This window comes from Protopterus annectens, chromosome 6.part0 (assembly GCF_019279795.1).
Source record: "Protopterus annectens isolate FY-2018-M chromosome 6.part0, PAN1.0, whole genome shotgun sequence".
Lineage (NCBI taxonomy): Eukaryota > Metazoa > Chordata > Ceratodontiformes > Protopteridae > Protopterus > Protopterus annectens.
This window is the reverse complement of record NC_056737.1, coordinates 1095542548-1095555470: the sequence shown is the minus strand read 5'-3', so window position 1 is coordinate 1095555470 and position 12923 is coordinate 1095542548. Positions and strand designations below refer to the sequence as shown.

Genomic DNA, 12923 nt, shown 5'->3' with positions numbered 1-12923 from the left:
GTGCCTTCTGGTGTATTCCCAATCAACAGCCATAGTACCTCATCACATCCTGACAATGCTTTGGGCGGTCATACTCAAGTGATTCACTGGATAATGACAGGCAACAAGTGAAAAGGTGGATTATGAGGAACGAAACTGACAGAGCAATTGCCTTGGGTGAAATGTAATACAGGTATTAACTACTGAGTTTGACTAACTGTGCATATTTTTTAAATTTACATTAATATTTTGCTGAGTGAGCACCTTGTTATTAAGGGACGTGTGACCTATCATGGTGGGAAAGAGAAAAACCACACTATCACTGTCCCTGTAGAATGCACTATACTAGAGATATAAGCTGTTTTGTTAGCCTTTGTGAAAACAAATTATTTCTGTATTTTCAAATCCATTTAACTTACAAACAATTGTATAATGTCAGCTGAAACCTTCGATGATGCTGAAAAGAAGTGTCATTGGCATTTGCACTGTGTTATTGAGGGATACACATTTTTGTTTACATTAGCTATGCATATAGAAATATATTTTTTCATATTTCGGAAACTGTCTCAAAACTCAAGCACCAGAAAAGAACAGACTGTCATAATATGAAAGTTTAAGTCTGGCTAACAAATAGGTCACTGATGTTGTTGGTCTAGGTTGTGGTTTCCAAAATATGAAAAGTTGTTTGTGACAGTCTAGTGAAAATATAAACATGGGGTTTTGCATTATACTCTTATAAATTTTTTTAATTTGCTGACTGGCCTGTTAAGTCCCTTTTCAGCAGTGGCCTCAAGAGAAAAGCTCCATTAACTGAAATAGTAACAAAGATAATATAATACATTGTAAACTGAAGCACTGAAAAGAATACAAGATAACGTCTGCTAATACTGTGCATATGTCGACAGTAAATCCGATAAGTAAAACTAATGTCTTTCAGCTTTTCCCGGTTAGGGGTTGCCATAGAGAAACTCCGGTCCGCTAATGATTGGCAGTGGATTTTTACGGTGCTGAGTTGCCAGCCCAACACCCAACCTTCAAAGAAGGAACACCCATTCATGCACGCACCTACCTGCATGTCTTTAAATGGCAACTGACCATGGGGAGGACATGCAGATTCCACACAGAAGGCACTCCAGCCGAGAATCAAACCAGAGAACCTCTTGCTGTGAGGCGACAATGCTAACTGCTGCACCACCGCGGGCTATTGACAACAAATCTGGCAACTATAAATGGACATTATAATAAGATTTTACTGGTATGTAAAACTTACTACAAATATGGAAATAAGTAGGTCTTGTTGCCAAGACTTCTGGCAGTAGAACATGTATGAGCAGTAGCAGAAAATTTGTTAGGTTAGTAGAGGTTGAAAAGTTAGATATGGTAGTGGAAGGATGAAAGGGATGAACTGAAAGAGAGGGGGCAATAGGTGTGTGTGTGTACCAGCATGTAAAAGTGCAGTTGTACCTGCTGTAACGAGTGAAGGATTTAATGCAAAGGTCATCTACATATATATACATGGCATAATATGAGTCACCGAGCATATGCTTAGCATGATCAAGGTGGGACAATTATTATTAAACAAATGGCCCTTTCAGTTTTGTGTGAATGAGTGTGTGTTTTAGCTCTAATTTTAATAGAGATACAGTTTCATAGGCTGGATATGTAGACTAAATCCCTTACATGGTTAAAGACTTACCTTCTACAGAACAGACATTTCTCTTGTGATCACGACGACCTGGTTGAATGACACAGTTGAACAAGTGCCCGAAGAGCTGGGCATCTGCGCGGTTCCTGAATGATACCATTAATATTTCTGATTGGGGTAAAAGTTACTCTGTTGTTGTACAGTTTGTCATTTTAATTTATTCAAGGCCTTGCCATGATGTGTTTATTTAGATTTGCTATGAATTTTGCACTTTTATGTGAGCTCCCTCCAGTTTATTTAGAGGAGCTTTTTGTACATTTACCCATGCTGTCAAACTACATAACAGCACAGGAAGCAGTAAAGACCTACCTGTAACAGCCATATTCAGTTAGGTAAGGTTTAGCTCTCTATTGTATACCTAATATTATCACTAGCCACTCGGTCTTCAAAATCTCACTTCACTCACATTTAACATTTCTTTGGGAATGCATCTGCTCCCACCCCACACAATTTCCTCTCTCTTCATTTCTCCCATACCTCTCATCCCTACTATCACCCTCAGACATCCCATGTGTTTCAGTGTCCTGATGTTATTTGTATAGCATAAACAAATATATCTGCAAATAATTACTTATCTTTTACAGCTTTTACTTGTTCAGTGTCATGAACTGTATCTTTGAATGCTATATTCTTATTTGTACTTCTTATTACTATGTAACCTAATACTTTGATTATGAATATAGTTTTATAGAGCTTTCCTCCCCAGGACTCCATTGAAAACGGGCTCTTCTTGGCCCAATGGACCATCCTGGTAAATCAACTACAAATAAATACATTTCTTGTGTTGTTTGGGCACAACATAGTAAACATATAGTGGCCAGACTTAAGATATCAGTAATGGCACCCAATAGTTTTGCGCAACTTGATGAAAAGTATGACTTGCTGATATGCTAGTGACCATGTTCTAATGCTACTGTTGATAAGGAGTATGACTGAAATGTTTAATACTGATTTATTCAAATTTAAAGAGAGTTAGGATTGTGTGCGACTTGCAGTCTCCCATTCAGTTATCTAGGTTGCATTTGAATAGGGTTAGTAAGGAGCTCTGTTTTACATGAATAGGAAGTCCATTCCAGATAAGCAGCAGTCTCAGGGAGATATACCTGCCTTTCTAGCATGTTCTGCTAATGTCAAAAGCTATGCTGAGATCCCTAGCGTGAGTGACTCTTGTGCCATTTCACTTGCAGATGTGAGCATTTCCATTAGGGCAGGGTTGGCGATTGGAAATGGTTTACAGAAGGATTCCAAACCAACACAAATGTGTTAATTTTACAAAACACAGAATTTATTCAGCACTTTCGTCTTCATTAAAGATTTCATCAGAATGATTCAATACACTAAACAGTTAATTTTTAAATCTCACTGACAGGAAATGCTAGTACATTTGATTACATCACCTCCTAAATAAATGTCCATCTCAATAAAACTAATTTTCTCATACTCATCAACTTGTTAAAGTAACAATTCACTCCAGGTAAAATTAATGCTTATATATGGTTTTCTAAAACAAATCTTGTTACATTTTAAAAACTTTTGACAAAATACACAACATGCATCATTAGTTTTATTGACAATATTCCTCTCATCAACTTATGAATCAAAGTATTGTTTTTACTATAATACAGAAACACTCCTGTGCAAAAAAGTTGTTGTTATAGCTTAGTTGCACGCATTTTCAACACTGGACATAGCGACAACTGTCCATTAAGTCCTGGGGGGATAGACTCACATTAAGGTGCAATTACCATACTAATTCCTGATATTCGAGTAAAGTCTCCCACTGTCCACCTCTAGGGTTTGGTTCTACTTGTTCTACTACCCCAAACAGGAATGCACCTTTCTTGCACGTTTTTAAATTTTGATATAGTGCATTTGTTTCCACTTGTTTAGTTATCTCATAGTAGCGCTGGTAAGCCCTTACTTTTTGGGCTCGCTATTTTTTCCCAACTTAAAATGAGAAACACGCCTTACAATAGGCAAGGTAAACCACACTTAAGACAAATTAAAGTATTTATTAAAGGTAAAATCGGTATGTCAGTAGTAGGGAGCTTAATATCAGCGAGGTTGCCATACAGTTACACTGATGGCACATACCTGCTTTATCATATCCAAGTCCTAGTCTTTATCTATCAACTCCGTTTTCCACAAGGTTTTTAATGTTGTGTCTCCTTTTATAACTATCTAGGAGAGATTTGTAAAAAAAATCGCCAGACTATTGGGCAACCTTGAAAAAAATTCCCCAATATTTTTGAATAATTTTCTGTATTACCAGAGGATCATGGTTGTATCTCAAAGTGAAGGATCTCATGTAATTTGATTATGTTTCATTCATAAGACACATCATATTTTAAGTTGATAGAGTTTTCACCCCTCCATTTTGTACCTAGAACGGGAGTAAACTTGGCACTGCACCCTTCTTGTTTTGTATTTCTTTTTTCAGGTTAGTGACTAATTGTTTGGGGTATACTCTTTCTAAAAACAGCTTAGCCACACATTCTAGATCCTTTACCAAATTACTCTAATCAGATGTCATACAGGCAACCCGTACCATACGACTCTTTACTATTCCTTTTCCCGATGAAGGGGATGGTTGCTATTAAAAAATAGACATGAATTGGTAAAATTTGCTTTCCTCTTCAAGGACTATTTTTCACTTGTTGCCTCCTAGCATCTTGGTCAACTTAATATCCAAGTAATGTACTTCTTGTAATGTAATGCTAAACCTTAGAAATTCGGTAGTGGGATTTATATACTGAATAAATTCATCCAATTCAACAGCAGTGCCACACAACACTTTTTCCAGTGTAGTAAAACCATTCAATTTTGACTACAAATGAACTTAAAATGGTTATGGAGTGTTTGGAACATCTTTTGGACAATAACTATGTCTACTTTGAAGGGAATATTATAAGCAAATGGGGGGTTGCTGTGCGAGTGGCCTGTGCCTCTCTCTTTGCAAACCTGGTTTTACTAAACTTGGAAAAATGTTGTGTTTAATTCCCCTTTTTTATACTAATATAGTGTTGTATTTTCATGTTTTGGATGAGGTTTTTGTATTATGCTCCCACTGAGGTTGTGTTTTTGGCCTTGGTGAATGCAGAGATGACCTGTTCACTAGAGATACTAGGCATGTGCTCGTGTCAGGTATGCTTTGGGATATGGTAGGTGGGGATGGGGGAAGGGTGAAGTTTGCTCTGAATCTATTAGCTAGCAGGTTGGCAATATCTTCCAGTGTATTATGAGTGATCCCATCTACAACCAGTTCAGCACATAGCTGGGCATTCCCTTTTAGACTTCAGAAGTAGCAAAGACACAGAATCCAAAGCAGTGTCAGGAACAACAAATACATAAAAGTAAGTCACACTGCTACAGCACGGACCAAATCCACTTTATTGTTGCACAAAGTCCACAACAAACACGAAAAACTCCACAGCAAACACGAAAAACTCCACAGCATGTACTGCACACACACATTGAGTGCTTTCTTCCCTTCAACCAGGGACTTCATCAGAATCTAGTGTCCACAATTACCCATTCCCCTTAAATAACCAACAATTAAAAGCAACACCTCATGAACGGATACATCTTTGTCCCTCCCCCAATAAATATACCCATCACTCTTGACAAGGAATAAACACATACACAACTTTTTCCTTTTTCCTAATATCTGTTAAAATCAATCTATAAAAATACTTCTGATAAACACTAAAACAACATATAAAAATACTTTTAATAATAAAACATATAAAAATATATATAATAATAATGTGCAAAAATGTAAAACATGGCTATAGCAAACAGGCAGCTTTCCTATTTAAAATAGGCTTAATTGAATTCATTTCATGAAGACCTGTACTTTGGCTTCCCTGTAATTTGATCTGCCATCTGACCTCTTTTTCCCTTTATGTAATTTTTAAAATCTCCCCCTCTGGGGTTGGCTAAAACCCTCTCCAGGATGGCAAACGTAAAACCGATAAAGGTGGAACAACTAGTAGTGTGTTTAAACAGGGCATTGTTATTATTGCTGGTGGAAATCTGGTACGTGTGTTCATATATCCTGTCCCTTAATCTTCTTTCAGTTTTACCAACATAAAAACTGGGACAGGATGAACACATGGCCAAGTATATCACACCCTTACTCTGGCAATTACCATAATCAAACTTTGTCTTGGTTTTCAACATGTTTCCAAGTGTTACATTATCTTCAGTATAAATATAATTTACACTGGGAGCAGTTCCCACATCTTTTTGTACCATATTTGTCTGTCCTTTTTGGGACATTTTACCCCGGTCTTAAAAACAAAAATTAGGTCTAACACCCACTAATGACCACAACTTTGAATTGTTCCTTAAAATAGCCCAGTTATTTATTTTTCACCTCCTTTGCCTTGGTGCAAAAAGGGAACCACGTAGCTCTCTCAAATTCTTTGTTCACATCTCCTTCTACTTGTACATAATTTCTGACACCTTCAGGTCTGCCCAACAGGGGTTTATATTTCTACCCCCACTCATTCCTAACATGATCAAGGGTTTCTTGAATAACCTTATTGGGATACCCCCTTTCCTTACATAATTGAACTACTTTTTGTAATTCACTTTCTATATCTTCAAAATGGGATGTCATTCGGGCCACCTGAATGAGTTGTCCCTTAATAATACTCTTTTTTGATGCGTTGGATGGTTACTGGAGTATGAATTACTAAAGGTAGACTTCCTAAAACCTTACATCTAAAGCCATTATTTTCCTTTAGAATGTAAGTATCCAAATAATTGATACCCCTCTCATTGTATCCAAAAGTACATTTTAAAAATTCTGTGGTACCATTCAAATATTCGACAAATTCCATAATCTTGTCCTCCGGTCCCTTCCATAAAATAAAAATATCGTCCAGAAACCTAACATATAAATTCATGTACCCAAAAAATTCACTTTTGAATAGAAAGTGAATTACAAAAAGTAGTTAAATTATTTAAGGAAAGGGGGTATCCCAATTAGATTATTCAAGAAACCCTTGATCATGTTAGGAATGAGTGGGGGTAGAAATATAAACCCCTGTTGGGCAGACCTGAAGGTGTCAGAAATGATGTACAAGTAGAAGGAGATGTGGACAAAGAATTTGAGAGAGCCAAAGGGGTCCCTTTTTGCACCAAGGCAAATGAGGTGAAAAAGATTGTTGAAAATAATTGGGCTATTTTAAGGAACAATTCAAAGTTGTGGTCAGTAGTGGGTGCTGGACCTAATTTTTGTTTTTAAGACTGGGGCAAACCTTAAGAAAAAGTTTGAAAAGGTCCCAAAAAGGACAGACAAATATGGTACAAAAAGATGTGGAAACTGCTCCCAATGTAAATATATTTATACTGAAGATAATGTAACACTTGGAAACATGTTGAAAACCAAGACAAAGTTTGGTTATGGTAATTGCCAGAGTAAGGGTGTGATATACTCGGCCATGTGTTCATCCTGTCCCAGTTTTTATGTTGGTAAAACTGAAAGAAGATTAAGGTACAGGATATATGAACACACGTACCATATTTCCACCAGCAATAATAATAATGCCCTGTTTAAACACTCTACTAGTTGTTCCACCTTTATCAGTTTTAAGTTTGCCATCCTGGAGAGGGTTTTAGCAAACCCCAGAAGGGGAGATCTTAAAAGCTAGAGGAAAAAGAGGTCAGATGGCAGATCAAATTACAGGCAAGCCAAAGTCCAGGACATAATGAAATGATTTCAATTAAGCCTATTTTAAATAGGAAAGCTGCCTGTTTGCTATAGCCATGTTTTACATTTTTGCACATTTTTATTATATATATTTTTATATGTTGTTTTAGTATTTATCAAAAGTATTTTTATAGATTTAACAGATATTAGGAAAAAGTTGTGTATGTGTTTATTCCTTGTCAAGAGTGATGGGTATATTTACTGGGGAGGGATAAAGATGTATCAGTTCATGAGGTGTTGCCTTTAACTGTTGGTTATTTAAGGGGAATGGGTAATTGTAGACACCAGATTCTGATGAAGTCTCTGGTTGAACGGAAGAAAGTGCTCAATCTGTGTGTGCAGTACATGCTGTGGAGTTTTTCATGTTTGCTGTGGAGTTTTTCGTGTTTGTTGTGGACTTTTATAACAATAAAATGGATTTGGTCCATGCTGTAGCAATGTGACTTACTTTTTTAGACTTCAGAAGTAGTAAAGTATGCCTTACGATTATCCTCAGCTAGGGATGCAATTTTAGTTTCATAATTTGCTTTAGAAGACTTCACAAGATTTCTGATTTTTCTTGTTTAGGCTTAGGAGGGACTCTTCCTCTGCAGGGTGATATCCTTCTTGCTTTTGGACAACAGGTCCTTCCTCTTGTCAATTAGGGATGCTTTTGTATACGTGCAAATCCAGAAAACAGAGAAGTGAATGTCTAAGGCAGATAATCTGTAGAAATAAGGTATCAAAGGCTTTTGACAAGTCAAGAAATAATTAATGCTACTTGATAGCCCTGGTTGCACAGATTGTTTATTTTGTCTTGGAAGGTCAGTAATGTTGCGTCTGTACTACAGCCTGGGCAGAAACCATGCTGCATTGGAGTAACAAGATTTATTACGAAATGATGTTCAAGCTGTCATAAGAGTAGATATTTCTGATTTGTGTAGCAATTTAAATGTGGGCTTGTTTTCAAATGGCAGGAATGTCTTTTTCATTTAACTATTGAGATTAGGATTGCTATGGAAAATGCAACAGTACTAGGGACTTTCTTTAATTATCCCCTGCTAATGTTATTTGGTGCAAGGGAGGTTGGCTTAATTTTTGTAGTTTTTTTTTATGTTGTGAATGAGTACATTGTGCAGTGCTAAGATACAGCTTAATGAGTGTGAGTAAAGATATGAATCGACACGGTCATGCTAACGTACTACCAAAGATAAGAGTCTATGAACTAGTGGTCCATCTGACAAGCAATATTATAGTCAGTTTTGATCGGTAATGCATTGGTATATAATATATGGTGAAAGCACTGTTAATTGTGTTCCAGAATTGTTGAGGATTCCATTGATTAATTATTTATATATTACTGAAGTGGTTTCTTTTAGCTTTCTGTACCACTTTCTTTACAGAATTCAAAAAGTTTTATCATTGAAAAAACTGTTTTTACTGAATAACACTGCTGCTCATACCTTCTCACAGTTCAAAGGATATTTTCCAGATTTATTTTTTTTTTAAAAACTTGCTTTTCAAGAAATGCTCAGTAATTTGAGGTCAGGAAGTTGCTAGCAATATAACATTCCACTGCTGCTAGGTGACAACGAATTAAATTGCACTATGACTACAGATTTCCTCAACCTCTTCACATTAGGATGGTACACTAAATTCACCAAAAAGAAAGAGACACTGTACCTGTCAATCAAAATATGTCAGCCACACAAGATAACTGATGAAATGGCACTAGTGAGAACACATCAACAATGAAACCTCACAGGAACCTGGGGACTAGTAGGATGGGATTGAATTATGTATACCAAGCACTAAAACAGCTGTGCTGTCAAGATAGAAAGAAAAAAATCAATCCACTAAGCTGTCAATAAAGGAATAAACAGAATTGGGTGACCTTCATTCAGCAGACAGACACAAACAGTAAGATACATTAATCCAGGAATTTACAACAAATATAGAAAGAGGTACACAGAAGAGGCAAGACATAACAGGTTACAAACCAAAAGTTCAAAAGGATAAAAGCCTTCATGATACAAGAAATGTACTGGCACTACACTTACTCTAGAATATTTAACAATTTACTTATCATATTTATTTAATTTTGAAGACTAGGACAGTCTGGCTAAGTTAACAGCCCCTTTTCAGTGGAGTGCTGGGGAGAAAGGCACACAATATTAAGACCACTTAAAGTAATAAGAGATTAGATCAATAAAATGCAAGTATAAATCAGTATATCAACTTTTAACAAAAGAGAATATAACTAACAATATATTTAAACATAATATAATAAAAGCCAATACAGCACATATGGTGCATTATAACAGGCATTTGACACCCACTGAGAAAGTAGGGAATTACCAGAGGCGAGAGTACGAATAGATGAATTAGAAGCTAGGGTTTAGGTTCACAGGTGTATACTAAGCTAACAACATAAGGGACCTTTTAAGTCTAGCCATGGATCCCAAATATATCTGACAAGTTTAGTAATGTTAAGATTATTCTATGGGGTACACCTAGACTAGAGCTTGGAGAAAAATTGTACAGGCTGAGAGTAGGTTTAATGGGGTTAGAGATGTAATTCAGTGGTCCTGTTTGAGTTTTACAAAAATATATCCAAGAGCAAGAGAAACAGATTTTTAATTTCTGTAAGCAGTGGGACTCTTAATTGGGGGGAGTGAGGTCCATAGTTTGTCTATGTGACAGGAGTAAAGTGAGTACCACACTGATCACTTTATTAAGTACTGAGAATTTGATTAGGGTGTAGTTATTGAGCAGTTTTGAGACTGCTGGACATTTGCTATGATTACCCCACCTGTTTTAGATAAGATACCAAATGTGTGACTAATTCTTTCCTACAACCACGCTGTATACATCAAAGAATATTTATACATCAAAGAATATTGTTATTTTGTAACACTGGGAATAATATATTTATTAGCTGTGGTAAACTTAAAATGTATGCAGGGTTTACTGCTATTGCAGTGTGACAATCAATACTTACTAACTTAGACTGTAAAATGTTCTTAAGTGAAGAGACATTTCAGTCACATCTCATTTAAAATGGTTTCAATAGTAATGAGGTTTATTGCAGCACACGGTCTACATTAAATGATGGTACATATACTACATATATTTGCTAAAGTATGCGATTATAAGATTCAAAACAGCAGGCATATTTGTGTGCAGATCTTGTTTTACTCTTCACAATGGGCGAGTCATTTTCCTTTAATAGGAAATGTACACTTAACATTTTATTTTCTTTCTTTTTTTTGACTGACTGAAGTCCTTTGGTTCTACATATCTAGATGCATTTCAAATGAAGGAGAAACACAACAACAAAGGAGTAAGGTGAGCAAATTATCTGTGGCACAGTTTCAAGCGTTAATGACATCCGTTTAGAATCTGTATCCACTTAATGGAGTATATAATTATGTTTAAAAAGGTTGCCAAATATAACACAGAGAAATACCAGTTACCTAGGGCTCAGGCTCTGTGATGGCAAGTGATGCAAATCTATGTATCAAGGAAACTGGTGTAAATTACTACCTACCACTTAAAGGATCAGTTCACAGCTGACCCACAACAAGTTCTGTACCGCCTATTTCTTAAAAAAAAAACATTAAAACATGTATACAGATACAGATACAACTCTCTGACAAACACTCTAAAAAGTTCAGCAGCTTTTTCGGAGTTTGCTTCAATGAAACAATGAGGCACAGTGTAAACGGAAATGACTAGATACAACAATAAATCTGCACTGGGAGCTCCAACTGCCGTTTGCATTTTGATGAGCCGTTACAGCCTGAGCCCTTATTTGCATTAGTCTTGTCAGATGCACCTTGTCTGAAAATAGAAACTGACTAGTGCAGCTGGTGCCAAGACGTGATCAGCAACTGGAAGGCTTTAATTCAAAGACGTACACAAACGAAACAAAACAATGTCAGGTGTTTCATTAAGTTAGAATCAGGAATTACTTCTCAACTAGAGCTCCGACTTCTTGGAGTGCACACCGACTTACTTCTAAGAATGGAACTTGCAAGGAACAAGCAGTAGAAATCCCTTGCGGTTGCTATACTCATGTTTGCGATCGTTACCACACAATTACTGCCATGGTGCGCCTGGAGGCACTTTCTCAGCAATCAGCTATTGTGTCCACAGTTACAGATCATGATCACCCGAAACTTCACTTAACAAGAATTGGAACTACAACTTTTATCATGAACAAGTCAAGCACCTCTAATCCCATCAAAACTGCTGAGGTTAGAGTGGGGCAATGAAAAACAACAGAGTTCAAGGCAACATGCATTAAAAAGTCTGCACTTTTCTAAACTGTATTGAATAGTATTGCTAATACAAGGAAGAGCAGAATACCTACAGCAGGTACCACTGGCAAACTTACCCAGGTCACCAAGGGGCTCTGTACAAAACGCTTAATTAATTCCGAAATTGTTACATCCATTTTCGTAACCCACGAGTTGTACAAACAATATGCAGAACCAAGTTGTAGTTCTTTAGTTTACTCCCAAAACAAAGCCCCGGAGACCATCTTTTCAGCTCCCAAAACAGTTGTTAGAAGCGGGTGAACAACGAACATCAGCCGCTACACATGTTTAGGCTACAGTAGCAGCCCCCGCATGTCTCAGCCACCTCATATCTACCTTCAACCGGGTGGGCTAGCCCCTCTGCAACCCCGACCCTTCAAATCGCCCTGATGAGAGATCCACAGGGTCAGAAAACGTGCTGAAGGTCTGTGATCCTCTCCACCACCCCAGCAAAGAAACCAAAAGTTCAGACTTCCTTTAGCTCGTTAATTCCAAATAGATCCAAACAGTTAATCCCTGCTCATTGAAGACAAGATAGCGAAATCTCCTTTTTGCAGAATTAACTTTTTAACACCAAAAGGTCATAATACAAGTTGAAATTGTACTTTTTCAAGAAACGTTTTAAAAAGCAGCTTAACACAATTGTATAAAAAGAAGTAGCCATGAAGGAAACAATCAAAGGGGTAACACCGATATATCCAAAGCGTTAAATCTTCTAAAATGCAGCCTTAAAAAGTAATCCACAAAGTAAAACAATTGCTCCTTGCACCAGCCGGATAGCAGCGCTGCCACAACCTTGGACCAAACCTGTAAGCAGAGCCGCGAGCCCACGTGATTGACAGTTGTGCGCGTTAATCGGAGAGCGAGAGGCTGTGCCGAGGGCGTGAGCAGCTGAACCGAATTCTAGGTGCATTGTCTGTGGGTTACACGATGACGTCACTCCCGACAATACCTTTGTACTGCTCGGCATGGGGAGGGCGACTGGGCGAATATGGGAGGGGGGAGCGCCCACTGCTGGAGGGTTGTGGGCAGAAGAGGTTTTTGAAGTTTGGGTAACGTAATTAAATTTAAAGCAATTTAATGAATGTTGTGAAACATACATGTCCATTGTATAAGGGTCCACCTAAACAGTGCCAACAGGGCTGGTGATGGCACCGGCACCTCTGTCGAGGTTTAAGAGATAGTCTAGGAATCAAGTGTAGCCAAAAATTCATGTTTT

At 37.3% G+C, this 12923-nt stretch overlaps 1 protein-coding gene across 2 annotated transcripts in view; it reads right to left on the bottom strand.

Annotated features, from left to right (window-relative positions):
* The window catches only part of CCDC88C (coiled-coil domain containing 88C), a 1480266-nt gene extending 1467690 nt beyond the window's left edge, over positions 1 to 12576 (bottom strand). Inside the window, exon 1 of one of the 2 annotated variants that reach the window (XM_044074710.1) lies at positions 11782 to 12576. In XM_044074710.1, the coding sequence (XP_043930645.1) occupies positions 11782 to 11841 (60 nt within the window). In that variant the 5' untranslated portion in view covers positions 11842 to 12576. The remainder of the gene's footprint in view (positions 1 to 11781) is intronic. The other variant, XM_044074709.1, reaches the window with a different exon arrangement.
* Between the last annotated feature and the right edge of the window lie 347 nt (positions 12577 to 12923).